At 51.8% G+C, this 17,379-nt stretch overlaps 3 protein-coding genes across 5 annotated transcripts in view; 1 reads left to right on the forward strand and 2 right to left on the reverse strand.

The window, feature by feature from the left end:
* The first annotated feature begins 1,138 nt into the window (after window positions 1-1,138).
* Window positions 1,139-4,777, forward strand: Mpig6b (megakaryocyte and platelet inhibitory receptor G6b). Of its 2 annotated transcripts, XM_028783290.1 has the most exons (6): window positions 1,139-1,202; window positions 1,463-1,804; window positions 1,960-2,050; window positions 2,398-2,450; window positions 2,570-2,664; window positions 2,912-4,777. In XM_028783290.1, exons 1-6 carry the CDS (start codon window positions 1,139-1,141, stop codon window positions 3,014-3,016), a joined length of 750 nt encoding a protein of 249 aa, XP_028639123.1. In that variant the 3' UTR covers window positions 3,017-4,777. The 2 variants fall into 2 exon arrangements, with proteins under 2 accessions (XP_028639123.1, XP_028639124.1); XM_028783291.1 differs by lacking the exons at window positions 2,398-2,450; window positions 2,570-2,664.
* Window positions 4,778-5,204: 427 nt separating this feature from the next.
* Window positions 5,205-8,281, reverse strand: Ddah2 (dimethylarginine dimethylaminohydrolase 2). Of its 2 annotated transcripts, none has more exons than XM_028783281.1 (7): window positions 8,044-8,281; window positions 6,854-7,212; window positions 6,610-6,709; window positions 6,406-6,479; window positions 6,188-6,307; window positions 5,674-5,823; window positions 5,205-5,512 (listed from the first exon to the last, which is right to left on the reverse strand). In XM_028783281.1, the coding sequence occupies exons 2-7, from the start codon at window positions 7,148-7,150 to the stop codon at window positions 5,396-5,398; spliced, it is 858 nt and encodes a 285-aa protein (XP_028639114.1). In that variant the 5' UTR covers window positions 7,151-7,212; window positions 8,044-8,281; the 3' UTR covers window positions 5,205-5,395. The 2 variants fall into 2 exon arrangements, with proteins under 2 accessions (XP_028639114.1, XP_028639113.1); XM_028783280.1 differs by having other exon boundaries at window positions 6,854-7,085; window positions 8,044-8,255.
* A 305-nt stretch (window positions 8,282-8,586) lies between these two features.
* Window positions 8,587-17,379, reverse strand: part of Clic1 (chloride intracellular channel 1) — a 9,602-nt gene continuing 809 nt past the window's right edge. The window contains exons 2-6 of the mRNA XM_028783283.1: window positions 15,706-15,815; window positions 15,383-15,508; window positions 15,144-15,250; window positions 12,483-12,664; window positions 8,587-8,980 (exon numbers count right to left, since the gene is read on the reverse strand). Coding sequence (XP_028639116.1) covers window positions 8,819-8,980; window positions 12,483-12,664; window positions 15,144-15,250; window positions 15,383-15,508; window positions 15,706-15,815 — 687 coding nt within the window. The 3' untranslated portion in view covers window positions 8,587-8,818. The remainder of the gene's footprint in view (window positions 8,981-12,482; window positions 12,665-15,143; window positions 15,251-15,382; window positions 15,509-15,705; window positions 15,816-17,379) is intronic.

Raw genomic sequence — 17,379 nt, forward strand, 5'->3', positions numbered from 1 at the left:
CCCTCCCAATTTTTCTCAGCCGACTGAAGAGAAAGACCAGAGGTGGGAAGGGTCCAAGAGGGCCTGGGTAGGGAGGGGAGACAGGAGAAGGAGATGGGAGAGGGTAAGTGTCACGAGTGGGCAACTCCATTTTGGATCTTGGATTCAGGACCCCCAGCTGAGGGCCCCCTGCCCTGGAGGAGCATCAGAAAAGCCTCTGTGACTTAAACAGCTGCAAGGCTGGCTTCTGCTAGTTCCCGGGAAACGAACAGTGTGTCGTAGCCTGAGTTGATCGGCAACGTTGGGTGCCTGGGGGTGGGAGGACACTGATCAGACATTTCGGCAGAAATCGATGAAACAGGCTGAATTAATGGAGATCCATTCCCTACCCAGTCTTCCAAATGATGCTCAGCCAGAAGATAAAGAAAGGCTTGTGGCATCATGGAGGGTTTCTGTGATGTCATAGAGGCGGGGCTGAGGCTGTGTATCCTGGAGGACCACACCAACAGGCCAAGGGTGCCCTCACCCCACTTGGGCTTGGGTTTGGGAGGAGCACCTTGGGTAGGGAGGAGCACCTTGGGTAGGGAGGAGCACCTTGGGTAGGGAGGAGCACCTTGGGTAGGGAGGAGCATCTTGGGTAGGGAGGAGCAGCATAGGCATCCAGAGGTGAGATAGGAACTAAGATAAGAGATAATAATGATCATGTCATACATTGAGCATTCCCATATGTCATCTATTGCTTTAGACACCCTCACTGTATTGACTTGGTTCTCACATGGTTTCATCTCCACTTTCCTGATGAGGGAACAGGAAGAGGTTAAGTGGCTTGTTCACCTCACCCAGCTACTGTGTGGCTGGATGAACTCAGGATTCAAACTCAGGAAGCTGAGCTTCAGAACTTGTGGTACTTTGGGGCCATGCTAGCTGTTCGCAAAAAACTATAGCGCCTTTGCAAAAGGTCTCAGGCACAGAATTTAATATAGTTTCAAAGTCTGAAGACTGCATGGTGGCTTGAGGATTCCTAGAGGGATCCAGAAGTGTGGCCTCACGCTCGCTCTTATCTGAGCCCTCAGTCCGGCAGGATCCCCATCCCTGCCCCTCTGCTTCCCTCCGGTCTCGCTGCTGATTCACTCCTGCCTCTGACCACCACATCCCAGCCATGGCCTTGGTCCTGCAGCTGCTGCTGCCTCTGCTGCTCTCAAAGGTTCAGGGGAATCCCGAGGGTAGGCCATCCCTGGGAAGTTGTGATGGGTAAAGAAAGACTGGGACAAACTAGGGTCACCGTGTGTGTGTGTGTGTGTGTGTGTGTGTGTGTGTGTGTGTGTGTGTGAGAGAGAGAGAGAGAGAGAGAGAGAGAGAGAGAGAGAGAGAGAGAGAGAGAGTGAGAGAGAGAGAGAGAGAGAGAGAGAGAGAGAGAGAGAGAGAGAGAGAGAGAGAACCTGACAAACTAGCCATAACTATCTCCCTCCCCTACCTTTCCTAGTTTCCCTGAAGGGCAACCCTGGGGACCGGGTGAATCTCTCCTGCATAGGGGTCTCTGATCCCACCCGCTGGGCTTGGGCGCCTAGTTTCCCAGCATGCAAGGGCCTGTCCAAAGGGCGCCGTCCGATCTTGTGGGCCTCGACGAAAGAGACGCCAACTGTGCTCCAGCACTTCTCCGGCCGCCTGCGTTCCCTAGACACTGGTATCACGAGGCTAGAGCTGCTGCTGAGCGCCGGGGATTCTGGCACCTTTTTCTGCAAAGGACGCCAAGAGAATGAGAGCCGCACAGTGCTTCAAGTGTTAGGGGACAAGGCAAGTTGCCGGCCTTCGGGATCTACTCACGGTATGTCGAGGCCCAGATGCACAGGGATACTTAATTTGGACACACACGCGTGACAAAAAAGAGGGGCGGAATCTTACAGAGCGGGAAAGTTAGTAGAACCTTATGGTCTGTACCCCTGACCTCGACATCCCTCCCTGCCTCACGGTCTCCCCCAGGGTCCGAATATCCCAAGGTCCTGATTCCGCTGCTAGGCGCAGGGCTTGTGCTGGGACTGGGAGCCTCGGGCTTGGTCTGGTGGCGGCGCAGGTGAGCACTGGAGGCGGGGCCTGGGTTAAAATAGGGTGTGCCCAGTCAAGGGGTGTGTGTGTGTGGCAGGGGGGAAGAGCAAAGAACAAGAAGTGTCAGGAGACGGCCTGGCGTTTGTTAGAAGAATGAGAGTGGTCAGCCCTTGGGTGCTAGGCTACAGGCTGGAGTAGGGAACCCAGGCTGCAGGAAAGGGCAGAAAGCCCAGAGAGTGGGCGGGACCTGGTTCCGGAGGAGTCTAAGTTGTTTTGCCGGTCAGAGACTGCAGTTTGCACAGTTCTTATTGGTGCCGCTTGAGGCCGAGGAACCAGTAGGACGAGACTGGTGACTCTCCAAGGACTTCCTTACAGACGCTCGCCCCCGCCCCCACCCCCGCCCCCGCCTGGACCACTACCCACATTTGGTGAGATTAACTGCCTCCCATTTCCCCTCTCCTACCCGCACAATCCCTAACCCTGAATTCTTGAGTCTGAGTCCTTGCCAGGAGCAGACAAAGTTGGTCATTTTCTCTTCGTCCTTCAGCTCTGTCCCTCCCTCCCACTCCAGTCATAAATGCTGAGCCACAGAAGCCTTTAGAACAGGAGTCCAAGATCTCAGGACACCTGGACCAGGAGCCGGTAAGGGCCTGGGATGGGAAAAAGGCCAGAATCCCGGAGGAAAGCGGGCCAAGAGAGAAGCCTAGCTAGGTTGTTGTGGAGCAACCGTGTAATTCCAGCACTCTGGAGGTTTACCCAGGAAGATGGAAGTCAAGCTTTGCTACATAGTCGTCTTTACCCACTGTGGGGAAAAGAAAAAGGCTTTGAATCAAAGCTAAGGGGTCAGACTGATAAGACCATGCTACCTTCCTCCCTCTACCTCCTCCAGAGCCTCCACTATGCTGATCTGGACTACTCTGTCCTTGGGAGGCACCGCCGGATGTCCACAGTAGTCCCTGGTGATGCCTCCACTGTCTATGCGGTTGTAGTATAAAGGGAAGCCCTTGTTCTGCCAACCCTTCCAATCTGGGGCTTCCCTGTATAACCTCAGCTAGAAGGGGGAGGCACCATGGACAGAGGCACTAATCTAGGAGCCCGGCTACCTGGCTTGCGCTCTATGCCACTTCAGTGTTTTCAGCCTCTTCCATCTCTGCTATAACATCTTTCCTTCTCCGCCGATGCCCACTCTAAAGATGATCAAGTTGTCCGTCTTTAGTTTTAACTCCCAAATAGATATCTTGTCTGTTCCCCTCCCTTTCTGATCAAGCTTTTTTGTTGTTTTTCGAGAAGGGGTTTCTTTGCGGATCCTTGGCTGTCCTGAAACCCTGTAGACCATAGACCAGGCTAGCCTTGAACTCAGAGAATTCACCTGCCTCTGCCTCCCAATTTCTGAGTTTAAAGGCACTGCCTGGCCCAATCAATCATTTTGAACTTTAGACATAGACCTGCCTCGTTTTTCCTGCCTGACTGCACTCTCTCGGCTCATTGACTGCAGCTGCTCATCCACTCAGAGGTTGCCAGTGATGTCCTACCAAGTGATAACATTCACCCCTCTTTAAACCAGGGTTTACTTTGTTGCTATTGTCCTTGTAGATGCCCTGCGGCTCTGCTTGCTTCTTTGTTTCTCCTCTTTACTCCTCTTCTAGGAAGCTAGCCAGTCAATCCTCAGCCCCGAAATGACACCCAGTATTCCCTCCAACCCAGATCTCAGACCTAGTACACTCTGTCTGGACAGCCTCAGGCATTTTGCACAAGGCTGCCTGGGTGGCCTCAGGCATTTCGCCCAAGTCCTGTCAAACCTGACCCAGTCATTTCTTAAGTCATCCCCTGGGTCTTCCTCTGAAATCTCTTGAAGAACCCAAGTTGCCCAAGCCATAAAGTGGGAGTCAGAGTACACCACCACCTTCTCTCCCACACAAAGACTTATCAGGACGCCCCCTCCCGCTGCCTTTCCACTCCTTTTAAAGACAGGCTCTCCTGTGGCTGAGGCTGGCTTTGAAATCCTGCCTTCCTTACCTCCACCTTCAGTGCTGGGATAAGAGTGATTGTAAGCATGCACCACCACACAAGGCGTTGTCTGTAGTAGGTCACTGTCCTCTCTATCTGTCTCCATGCCCAATGCTGCCACCGAATATACTTTCATTATTTGCTTCATGGGTGACCCACAGACCCCTCTGAGCTTCCTGTTCTGCCCTTCCTATTCAAAGCCAGAGAGATACTGCCTGGTATCAACCATTGGTTCTCTCTCAAAGCTTCAGCTCTGGGGACGTGGGCGTGGGCTTTGCATATAGGCTCCAGCACTTGGCCCCCTCTTAGGCCTAGCCATCATTTTCTGTGTACACGTGCCCTCCTTAGAGAGTTTCTCCGCAATGTTCTCCCCACAATACTTGTTGACTCTTTGAAATAAATTACATTTTCTTGATTCCTTTTTCCTCTTCCTCACTTCCTGCCCAGATAATTTATCCTCCAGCAGGATGTCATTCACATGTAGCTTTTTCTGGGATACCCTCACCCCAAATGCTTGCCTACTCCTGCACAACATTTGATGCTCTTAGAACCCCTCTGGTTTTTCCTCATAGAAACAGACTCCAGCAAATAAATCACCCCATTACAACACGTCTGTCAGATTATAAGAAAATATCAGAAAGTATGAGTTTCCCTTTTGATATCACTGTTGACCTGTGGGACATGAATGAGAGTCCTGGAAAACATTCCTTTCTTCTTTACCAAATAAAAGCCGGCTTGTCATCCACCAGAGCCTGAGTCACCTGACATGTAGGTAAATTCAGAAAGTGATCTGCCCACGCACACAATCCCCTCCCCACCCTGCCTGTACTCCCCACAACAGAAATGGCCTCTTGTCCCTCTTTGTCCCTGAGCCCTGTGACAGGGTTGGAGTGAGTCAGGAAGCACATAAGGAGGAGTGTCTTTAAATGAAAGAGTCCATCTGGGTGGCGGTGGCCCACGCTTTTAATCCCAGCATTCAGGAGACAGAGGCAGGTGGATCTCTATGAGTTTGGGGGCAACACGGTCTACACAGTGAGTTCCAGGACAGCCAGAGCTACACAGAGAAACCCCATCTTTCACAAAACAAAAAAGAACCCTCCTCCCTAGCACGGAGCTCAGCTTCAGGTTTCAACTCCACCTCATCCCTTTGTCCCAGTGAGAAACCAGCCACAGCCCTTATCCAAAAGGCCAATTTTATTTTATTGGTTTTGACAGAGAGAACCCACCCAATGACTACTATTCTTTGTCCCATACTAAGTCCTTCCCTATCCTGGGGCATCTCCCCATGTCTACCCAGCCTCTATTACCTGATTCTACCCCCTAGACGGCTCTATTCCTAGCCAGTTGGATCCCCAAATGCAGACCCTCAGCAGTGGGGGCGTGTGCTGAGCACCAGGCAGAGGGAGCTGAGACCAGCTCCAGCCTTCTCCAGTTCTGAGCAGGACACGGGTACCAGGGTGACGTCAGAGAGCTTCTGCAGAGCCTACAGGGAGGACCCCAAGGATGTTTTGGTACTAGAGCCACGCCCCCTAGCCAGTTCCTAGTGGTCCCACCCAGGTTTCTGAAGAAGGGCCCCCTCCTTTCTCCCACTGGGGAAGACAGACTTCTTTCTCTGGTTGGTGGGGCGGTTTTCCCCTCCCTCACCTCTTGGCTGTTGGGCAGGTCCCCACCTCCGCGGTGCAGGAGGAAAGGTGTGGCACCAGGCAACCCGGGACGCAGAAAGAGACAGTCACTAGCTGCGTCATCTGGGAGCGTCAGAGAGGCGTAGGGATGATCAGTCAGCGCTGCCATGGCCTGGAGAGAGGAAGAGGGCGTTGAGGTCTCCACAGCTCAGTCTGCCTCCTGACCTACCACAAAGCAAGGGCTTGGAGCAAGGGTTACTTTTGTGAGATAATGACAGCAGGTTTATAATGCCTGGTGTGTCAGACACAGTCGGTCTCAGGCACCTTAGTTACGTCTTGCTTCTGTAGCCCCTCCCCGACTCTTGTTTCTTCTGTACCTCATGCTTGCTAGGGTGTCCCTTTGTGTTAGATGAGCATCTTAGTGAAGACAAGGGCTGTGGGCAATTCCCAGAGCTAGCCAGCTTCTGTGCCGCCCCTGCCTTAAACCACGCCCACTGTGTTGGCCACGCCTTCGCCACAGCCCTGACCCGCCTCACCCTGACTGCTTTCTGGGCAGCCTCGCTGCTTCCAGCCACCACAGTGCGAGGTCCCCCCATGCCACAGAGGCCGCGCAGGTGCGAGGAGCCTGAGACCGGTACCGTAGAGACGGCGAAGTCCTAGAAGAGCAGGAGGATTTGGAGGTGCGTAACGAGCGCGGGTCAAGCCCTCTAGCACATTGGCGGCACTCCCTCCCCAAGCTTCTCTGGTTCCTCACCCGGAATGTATCTGCCACGATCTCAGCTCCTCGATGATTGGTCCACTTGGAGAGGCCTACGAAAAACTCCCGGCCTGAACCCCGGGAGGATGCGAAGGTTTGAAAGCCAGTGTAAGTTTGGAGTCAAGACCTGAGATCCTCTAGTCTCCCAAACTCTGCTTCCCTGGCCAAGCCCACAGAGGTGCTGACCATCCGTAGCCTCACCGGTGAAGAGGACGTCAGTGCCGTCCAGCGTCGCGTTCTCATCCCCCATCTCCACAATTCGGAGCCCCAAGTCCTGAAGGGCTTTACGGACCCCATCAACCTTGGAGAAGAGAGAGCAGGCAGAGACATCTTCACTCCCTATTTCCTGCCAACCCCAGACATCCAGCCTCCCCTCCTCCCCGACCTTCCTCCACCCCACCCCGTGCAAAGCTGTCCTCCAACACACCCGCACCCTGGCCCTCACCTCAGGCCTACGCGCTGGGCTCCAGGGCCTTGTGATTAGGGCTGTGTCTCCTTGGATCACAGCCGTGTCACCAAGCAGCGGTCCCAACGGCAGTGATTCCTCGGGAGGCAGTTCAAGCAGCTGCAGCCCTAGTCGTTGCCTCAGTTTACCTCCTAGTACTCCATGCTCCCTTTGAGCTTTAGCCAGGTCCAGAGCCGGAAGACCAGCGCCAGCACCTTCCCCGGATGCCAAGCTTTCGGGGACACCCCGGATCAGGGCGTGGGAACAGCGACCCAGCCCCTCCCCCGGCGTCCCCATCACATCCACACAGAAGCCCCTTCCAGCCAAGCTGTTTTGATTTTTCTCTTTACTTCACTTGTCTGAGAAGAAGCAGAAAGGGGCGGAGCCGAAGAGAAAGACATGCAAAGAAGAGAAGGGGGCAGTGTTAAAAAGCTCCTAGGTCTTCCTCCTGCCATCTCCAGGCGCCCCTCCCACTCTGCCCCACCCCCTCATAACCTTCTAGCTCTGTGGACCCCGCTCAGCCTCGTTTCACCGGAGATCTGCTTTAAGAGGCCCCCAAGGGAACAAGACTTGGATCCTTAATCTCCCAAACACCTGTTGCCCCTGCTCGGGGCTCCGCTAGGTCCCTGCCCCGCGCCCCTCCTGGCAGCCGCTAGGATGCGCTCACTCCCCAAAAATGCGGCGGCCCCGCCCCCTTAACCCTCAGCTGCTCGCAGCAGGAGGGACCTAAAGTCCTGCCAGGGACCCGCAGAGGTTATGGGACTGGAAAAGAAAGCTGGATGGCGAATCAGAACCTGGGGTGTGAAGTCTTGAATGCTCGACGGAGAAAGGGGAACGGGCGCAAACCGGAGGAACTAGAGTCTAAGGAGTTAAGCATCCTCTCTCTCCACCCCGGGTCGTCTCGCTGCCCTTCGAGCGACCCAGTACAAACCAGACTTAGTCCCCGAGGACTGGGAGAGGTCTTAAATGAAATCAGGAGGGCGGAGAAACGGGGGAGGGGCGCGGCGTGGAACCACTCCAGGCTTCAGAACTCCGTACCCCTGTCCATCTTCCTCTAAAGTCTACCCCGCCCAGCTCTTCGCCCAAGCGCAGGTTATTCGCACACACCGTCCGGTGCAGGCACGTATGTAGCACCCCCAAACTCCAGCCTTCCCGTACCGTTAGGGAGACAGCCCCCTCTCCAGACTCACCAGCAGCCACCTCCACTCCTGCAGCCTTGTGATTTCGGCCTTGGCCCCACCCCCCAGAGGAGAGAGTTAATGAAGATGGGAGTCTGAGTCTTCAAGCTGGAGAGACCGATAGCTCGGGCTTTTGAGGGGTTCCCAGGGTAGGCGAGCTCACGTACGGCGATGGGGCGGGGCGCGATGGTCTGGCGGCTCCGGGGCATTGTCTAAGCGGGACGGGGCGGGCCTTTCTAAGACCACGCCCATTCCGCCCAGCTAGGCCGCGCCCATTCCTCCAGGGTTGAGTGCCCCCCTTCCTTGAACTCAGGCACCGCCCCAAGAGCGCTGCCCAGACCCACCCAGATCCCACTGGCCCTGGCTGCGGGGCTGCAAACGCGACGTGGACCACGGAACAGCCCCCTCATAGACGGATACAAAACATGGCAGACCCTGTCCAAACACTCCCCTCCTTAATTCCCGGCAGATGCACCGAGCTTAAGATCACTGACCCTTCTCTTCTTTTGGAGCCCGCTACACTTTAAGCCGTCTTTGTGTAAAAACAACACTAGATTTTCCATTCTGTATTTTATTACTGAAATACGTTGTCCTACCCACCCCAACCCAAAATAAAAATCTTAACCCTTGTCTGCTATCCTTGGCTTTATCCCCCAGCTCCACCCCCGGCCCCGCACAAGTGCCCCGGATTTCCTGCCCACTGGCTATTTCGGAGTGTGTCCATTATGCAGCAACGTGGAAGCCTCTGTGGAGAACACAGAGTGGGTGAAGGACCCTTTAAAGGTGCTCATTTGAGAGCCCTGGCCACCTGCTCATAGGCCAGCTCTATCTCTTCATCGTCTGGACAGGTGGAGGCGAATTCTTCCCGGGCATATGCGTTGCTCAAGTACCGGTGCACTCCACGGAATGCTTCTGGGATGGTGAAGCCTCTGTACTTCTTGCACACCACCTGGAGGTTAGAGAGAGGTCAGCAAGTTAGCCCCAGGGAAGACATGCTTGCTTGCTTTGGAGCTACTGAACTTTCTCTTCCTTTAGGGTCTGCCAGGTTAAACAAACAAACAAACAAACAAACAAACCAGAGCCCTGTCCAGGCTGCCAGACCATTCTGCTTCGGTTCTTACAGACTTTTCTGCTTGCGTTGTTTTGAGATAGGGTCTCTGTATTGTAACACAGGCTGGATGATCTCTAGAACCTTTTTCCTTAACCTTGAGAACTGGTATTACAGGCATGCACCCTGTGCTACAGTCTTTAAATTTTTTTTTTGTTTGTTTTTTCGAGACAGGGTTTCTCTGTATAGCCCTGGCTGTCCTGGAACTCATTCTGTAGACCAAGCTAGCCTCAAACTCAGAAATCCGCCTGCCTCTGCTTCCCAAGTGCTGGGATTAAAGGTGTGCACCACCACTGCCCGGCAAAAATTGTTCTTTTAGACGTTATTTATTTAGGCTTTTCAGGGCAGGGTCTCTGTGTGTAGCCCTGGCTGTTCTGGAACTTGCTCTGTAGACCAGGCTGGCCTCGAACTCTGGGATCCACCCAACTCTACCTCCAAAGGGTTGGGATTAAAGGCATGCACAACCATGCTGGCTAGATTTATTTTTATTTTTTTATGAGGATGGGTGTTTTGCTTATTTGTATGACTGTGCACTAGGACATCAGATCCTCTGGTACAGATGGTTGTTAGTTGCCATATGGGTGCTGGGAACTGATCCTGGGTCCTCTAGAAGAGCAGCTAGTGGCTATTAATCACTGAGCCATCTCTCCAGTCCCACTAGAGACTTCTTACTGATTTGTTCCCCTCCATCCCCATGAACACCCCCACACACACCCCGGAACAGAGTTTCTCTGTGTAAACCTGGCTGTCCTAGAACTCACCTAGCAAGTTCCATGGTCGCTAAAACTAATTAGAAAGACCCTGTCTCAAGAAACAAAACAAAACAAAACAAAACAACAACAACAACAAAAGAGCCGGGCAGTGGTGGCGCACGCCTTTAATCCCAGCACTTGGGAGGCAGAGGCAGGCGAATTTCTGAATTCGAGGCCAGCCTGGTCTACAGAGTGAGTTCCAGGACAGCTAGAGCTACACAGAGAAACCCTGTCTGGAAAAACCTAAAAAAGAAAGAAAGAAAGAAAGAAAGAAAGAAAGAAAGAAAGAAAGAAAGAAAGAAAGAAAGAAAGAAAGAAAGAAACTAAAATAAAGAAGAGAAAGACAGGCTAAGAAATGGCTCAGTGGTGAAGAGCACCAGCTGCTTTTGCAGATGTTTGGTTTCCAGCCCCCTCACTGGGCAGCTCCAGTTCCAGGGGATCTACCTCCAAAGAGGTGTGTGTACCTGTGTATTTGTGTGCCTGTGTGCCTGTGTGCCTGTGTGCCTGTGCCTGTGTATGTGTGCCTGTGTGCCTGTCCTGTGTATGTGTGTGCCTGTGTGCCTGTGTGTGTGTGCCTGTGCCTGTGTATGTGTGCCTGTGTACCTGTCCTGTGTATGTGTGTGCCTGTGTATGTGTGTGCCTGTGTACCTGTGTGTGTGTGTCTGTGTATGTGTGCCTGTCCTGTGTATGTGTGTGCCTGTGTGTGTGCCTGTGTGTGTGTGTGCCTGTGTGTGCCTTTGTGTGTGTACCTGTGTGTGTGCCTGTGTGTGTGTGTGCCTGTGTGTGTGTGTGCCTGTGTGTGTGTGTGCCTGTGCACCTGTGTGTATGAGGTGATCTAGGGATCTATCTCTGTCTGCCCTCCAAAGGCACCTGCACTCACTTGTAATTAAAACTGAATATATACAGAGGCAGAGACAGACACAGGCTAGGGATGTGGTTAGCCCTGGGTTTTATTTCCAGTACACACACACACACACACACACACACACACAGGAAAAGATAATTAGCAACGAGTAACATTATTGTAGTGAATTTTGTCTCCTTTTCACTTGACTTTCAGGTTATCTATTAGTACCTTGATATGAATGGGTTTTTAAAATTTGTTTGTTTTATATTTTATGTGCATTGGTGTTTAACTGTATGTATGTCTGAGTAAGGATGTCAGATCCTCTGGAACTGGAGTTACAGACAGTTAGGAGCCACCATGTGGGTGCTGGGAATTGAACCCGGGTCCTCTGGAAGAACAGTCAGTGCTCTTAACCACTGAGCCATCTCTCCAAGCCATCACATCCCTTGATGTGAACCTTTTATCTTCAATTCAATTTCAACTGTTTGTGGGCAAGAACTAAGCACTGTTTGCTTCTTTTCTCTTTTTTCTTTTGTGTGTGTGTGTGGGGGGGGTGGTGGTGGTGGTGGTGTTTGAAACAGGGTCTTATTCTGTAGCTGGGACTGGCCTCCAGTTCCCACTGAACTTGCTACTTCAGCCTTAGCACGCTGAGGATTACAGGCACGGACCACTTTGTCCAGCTTTTTCACTGTCTGGTGCTTCTCGTTGATGGTGGAATGATAGAGACTCTGTGTTACTAAATTACACTGTAGCTTTAAGGCCTGGACAGAAAGGAAACAGCAACTCAGGAAGAGTCCTTGAGAGAAGATAGGAAGCCTGGACTATGTGAAGAGTTCCGTAGACCTGGGAGAATCCTGTGTTTGACCTGTGCATTTGGCCATGATATACAGTTGCAGGAAAAGCATTTTTGGAAGTAACCCTGAACACAAACAGGTAGGTACACACATACAGGCCCACAGGCACACACATACACACAGACACATAAGCATACACATTCACATAGACACACACATATACACAGACAGTCATACACACAGGCACACACATATACACAGATACACAGGCATACATATACACACACAGTAACACAGGCACACATACACACAGACACTCATACACACAGGCACACACAGATACACAGGCACACAGGCATACACACACACACACACATAGTAACACAGGCACACATACACACAGACACTCATACACACAGCTACACACAGAAACACATGTACATACAGCAAAACTGAGTACCACTCTTAACTGGATGCTGTATAAGCATGGCTTGTCTCATAAAATGTGATTCTCTTACTCGGGCTACAACTGCTAAGGGATAAGCTGTCCCTGGATGGACCCACCACTGGTAACAATCTATGGAAACCATTCGGAGAGAGCGGATGCTTGCCATGCAAGTATGACTACCTGAGTCTGGATGTTCAGCATCCATGTCAAAACCTCGGCATGATGGCAGCACCACTGACTAGTGAGACTGCTTGGCTGAGTAAGGGCATCTGCAGCCAAGTCAGGTGATCAAAGTCAGGTGACCAAAGTCAGGTGACCAAAGCTCGGTCTTTGGGATCTGCATGGTGGAGGGAGAGAACCGACTCCCCCAATTTTCTCATGATTTCCATATCTCATTTGTGCCCTGCCCCTTGTAATAAATAAAAGGTGATTTTTTTTTTAATTCACCTTAGAGGATTCATCCTGTTTCATGGTGACCACCGACCATGACCCAACCACTGACCTGTACTATGTGAAGTTTTGGCAGCAGGTTGCAGTCAGCCAGGGTGAGCTCATTGCCATCCAGAAACTTCCTCTGAGAGATGCCCTCATCTTCGGCGCTGGTTTCATCTACTTCTTCCGGGAGTGGGGATGTCAGGTAATTGTCTAGAACCTTCAGGGCTTTCAGGAGCCCTTTCTCTAGGTCTGTGTGAGAGAGGAAGCTGGTCAGAACTTTAAACACTGGGGAGACAGCCTGCCCAAGAAGAGCCACAGAGGTGTGAGGGCATAGATCAGACCCTGCATTTGATTAACAAAAACCAAAAATAGATAGATAGATAGATAGATAGATAGATAGATAGATAGATAACAACTTCGCTATGTGTGCTATTGTTAAATGTTTGTGTGACGTATGTGTGTGGGTGTCAGAGGTCAATATCCATTGTCTTCCTCAATGGCTCTCCATCTTCTCTTTCTTTCCAAGATTTATTTATTTATGTATATGAGTACATTGCCGCTGTCTATGGACACACCAGAAGAGGGCATCAGATCCCATTACATATGGTTGTGTGCTGGGAATTGAACTCAGGATCTCTGGAAGAGCAGTCAGTGCTCTTAACCTCTGAGCCATCTCTCCAGCCTTTCTTCCTTCCTTCCTTCCTTCCTTCCTTCCTTCCTTTCTTTCTTTCTTTCTTTCTTTCTTTCTTTCTTTCTTTCTTTCTTTTTAAAAGTTTATTCATATATTTTTGTTTACGTGCCTGTGCGAGCCTGTAGGTGTATATGTGCACCCTGTGCATGTAGGAGCCTGGGGTGGGGGTGGGGATCAGAAATGGGCTCAGATCCCCAGGAATTGGAGTTACAGGTACTCGTGAGCTGTCAGGTGGGTGCTGAGAACCAAAACCCAGTCCCCTGCAGGAGCTAACCAGTGAACCATCTTTCCAGTCCCTGCTTTATTTTTGAGACAAGATCTCTCCGTGAATCTAGAGCTTACCAATTAGACTCGACTAGCTGGACCACCTAAGCCCAGGGTTCCTCCTGCCTCTACTTCCCCAACACTAGGGTTACAGTAGCTGCCCATCATGCTTAGATTTTGACATGGCTGCTGAGCCTCCAAACACAGGTACTGGGTTCTCACACTTGCGTGGCAAGGACATAGGTGACTGAGCCAGCTCCCCAGCTGCCGCCTTACAGTTTATCCCCACAAGCCCTAGAAATGGAACCTAGGGCTTCACACACGCGTCAACCTCTGTGCACTGAGTCCCATCCTCTCCCTCAGCCTCCCAGTCAGGGTAGAAACAAGTCTCTGCCTCTTCTCAAGCAAACCCAGGAAATGGGAGTTATCCCCACTCTATAGATCTGGAAGCCGATGTAGAAAGGTGCAGAGTCAATCATTCCCCAACTCCACCCAAAAAGCAAAATAAATATGCAAATTAGTAAAACAGCTGTCTGCGAGCCTCTTAATGCTGCAGCACAGGTGGTGGTGTGGAGGCACGCATGGGAGTGCATCTTAAGAATGAATTGAAGGGTTGGAGAGATGGCTCAGCGGTTATGAGCACTGGCTGTTCTTCCAGAGGTCCTGAGTTCAATTTCCAGCAACCAGATGGTGGCTCACGACCATTCATAATGGGATCTGATACCCTCCTCTGGTGTGTCTGAAGACAGGGACAGTGCACTCACATACATAAAATAAATAAGTCTCTGAGAAGAAGGAAAAGGAGAAAGAAAGGGGAGAGGGGAGAAAGGAGGGGGGAGAGGGAGAGGGAGGAGGAGGAGGAGAAGAAGAAGAGGAGGAGGAGGAAAAGAGGAAGAAGAGGAAGAAGAAGAGGAGGAGGAGGAGGAGAAGGAGGAGGAACTTATAACCAGTGGTGATGGTGTAGGAGGCAGAGGCAGGCAGATCTCTAAGTTTGAGGCCAGCCTGATCTACAGAGTTCCAGGACAGCCAGAGCTACACAGAGGAAACCCTGTCTGGGGAAAAAAATCAACAAAACCAAACCAAAACAAGAGAATGAACTCTAGAAGGTAGAGAGATGACTTGTGGGTACGGCACATGATGTAAAAACATAAGAATTCAGCTTCAGATGCCAGTACCCGATTAAAAAGCTGGTCTTGGGACTGCAGAGACCATTTGATGGTTAAGAGCATTGGCTGTTCTTACAGAGGACCTGAGGTTTGATTCCCAGCCAACATCTTTAACTTTAATCCCAGGGAATCTAACGATCTCTCTTGGCCTTCAGGCAATGCATGCACAGGTTGCAGAGATATACAAACATTCATATACATAAAAAATAAATAAAATCTCAAAAAAAAAACCTCTAAAATTCTTAGCAATGAGACAGCAGGGAGAGCCGGGCAGTAGTGGCGCACGCCTTTAATCCCAGCACTTGGGAGGCAGAGGCAGGTGGATTTCTGAGTTCGAGAGTTCGAGGCTAGCCTGGTCTACAGAGTGAGTTCCAGGACAGCCAGGGCTACACAGAGAAACCCTGTCTCGAAAAACCAAACCAAAAAAAAAGAGAGAGAGAGAGAGAGAGACAGCAGGGAGGTTAGAAGGGGTAAGGCAGGAATAGAGGGTCAGAAGAGGTCTGGGAACATCTGCTCCAGCTCCCTGACAGCTGAGCTCACAGGGGCTCGTGGTGACCCAACCCTAGAGTTCTCTATAGGATCCAAGCCCCTAACCCATAAGACTCACTGTCATTGAGGGCTGGGTTTGAGTTCTTGATGTAGGCAGAAAACTTGGCAAATATATCCAGCCCCGAGGTGTTGGACTCAGGGTTCAGAGCAGCCAGCTTTGGGTACCTGGAAGGCATAGGGATAAAGTGAAGGCCTTTCTGGGGGACTCTGCCCTATGGCCACCCGTGCCCCCATTTCGACCTTTGTTCTACAAAGCCTCCCAGCTCCCCTTTTCTTTCCAAGTGTCCCTCCCTGTACCTGGGAGGACACAGCACGGCCTCCAGGAATTCTTCGATCTTGTTGGTATCTGTGTGTACTTCGGTGCCATAGAGCAAGAACGGGAGCTGCCCACCAGGGCAAAGCTTCTGTACAGTCTCTGTCCGCCTGGAGAAGGGACCATGCGTCAAGAAAGGAAAATGAGGGGATCAGAAACAGGGGTATCAGGATGTAGGAGAAATAGATTTGTCCCAAACGAGAGAGAACCAGTTTAAAGGTAGATGGGTTCATGAGAGTACACATGCACAAACATGTGCACATGCGTCTACACAAGGGAATGTTTAGAGGGTCGGAAGTGGGCCCACCTCTTGGTGTCCACAGTGGTAACGTTGAAGGTGACTCCCTTGAGCCAGAGCACCATGAAAAGTCTCTGGGAGAAGGGGCAGTTTCCAATCTTGGCGCCATCACTGCCAGCCTGAAAAGCAACCGCACCTCAGCGTTAGGCCTGGCGCACCCCGTCCGTACCAGGCTGTTCTCTGAACTATCTCTCTCTCTCTCTCTCTCTCTCTCTCTCTCTCTCTCTCTCTTTCTCTCTCTCTTTGGTTTTTCGAGACAGGGTTTCTCTGTGCAGCCCTGGCTGTCCTGGAACTCACTCTGTAGACCAGGCTGGCCTCGAACTCAGAAATCCACCTGCCTCTGCCTCCCAAGTGCTGGGATTAAAAGCGTGTGCCACCACCACCCGGCTATTGCTACAATCTCTAAGGCACCCCCAGAGCTGAATTATTTTCCTCTCTGGGCCTGGATCAGATAAGGTAGGCTCGTGGCATCCCAGTGAGGGACAGGTGGGAGGAGGCAGAGGAACAGCTAAGTCTTGGCTAGCTTTGAGAATCAGGATACAAAAGGCAAAGAATAGGGGTCTTGGTGGGGCTGGAATCGAATACTAGATCTTCTCCAGTGGAGCGGAGAGGTAGGGCAGGGTTTGGAAACCAGCGTTCCCATTCACTAAAACCACTATCCATGCTGTTTCTGGAAGCTGGGCCGGGCAAGCCAGAGGACCTAACCTCACCTTAGAGATATGGAAGACCTAACAAAGGGGGCAACTCTCTAATTGGATGCAGGTGACCTCATCCCCCAAGGGACACCTCCCCCTAGACTAAGGGTGATTCATTTCTGTGTCTTCAAGCCTCATCGGCTTCCTTCCTGGCAAGGAAGTGGGGGCAGGGACCTAGACACACAGAGGCCTAGGCAGCCACCACCACCCTTACAGTTCCCCAAACACTCGCTCACTCACGTCCTCTGGTTCTCCAAGATCCTCCTCACAGGACACAGGGCCAGAATCTCTACAGCATCACCTCACCCAGGGTAAAAATAGCCCCTGGAGGCGAGTGTGAGGTGGGGACCACACCTAAGGGGCGGACCCAGGCTCTAGTTGACTTCCCTGGGCCAAGAAACTGGGAAAGGCTGGCAGGCTGGCAGGGAAAACCCAGCACAAAAAAAAAAAAAAAAAAAATAGAGAAAAACAGGACACTGGACACACAGACAAGATGAAGGAGAGCAAAGGGAGGCCGAGAAGCAAAACCGGGGTGAATGTGCTCACTGGGAGGGGACCTGCCCGGGAGAGGAAGGGACGTACATGGGGGTATGAGGAAGGGTGGCGCCAGAGGGGACGGGCCTGGGCAGAGGAGGAGGGCAGCAGCCAGCGGTTTCTGAAGCCCAGAACCATCCCTCCTTGACCACACCCACAGAGAGGATAGTGTGAAGTGGGAGGGCGTGGGCCGGGGGCTTTTTCTTCCATATCTATCAACCCTCTTCGTAAGTAACTACTGCTAAACTTTCATCTCCTTCCTGCCTCTCAGTCTCTAGGCTCCCTCAGCTGGGGAGAGTCATCTCAGCCATCGACTGTGCTGCTTCCTGAAGGCTCCTTCCTTCTACCCCGCGACACACTCATCTTTCAACTCTACCAGATTCTCTCTCTCTCTCTCTCTCTCTCTCTCTCTCTCTCTCTCTCTCTCCCTCCCTCCCTCCCTCCCTCCCTCCCT

Source organism: Grammomys surdaster, unplaced genomic scaffold (assembly GCF_004785775.1).
Source record: "Grammomys surdaster isolate TR1022 unplaced genomic scaffold, NIH_TR_1.0 1055, whole genome shotgun sequence".
Classification (NCBI taxonomy): Eukaryota; Metazoa; Chordata; class Mammalia; order Rodentia; family Muridae; genus Grammomys; species Grammomys surdaster.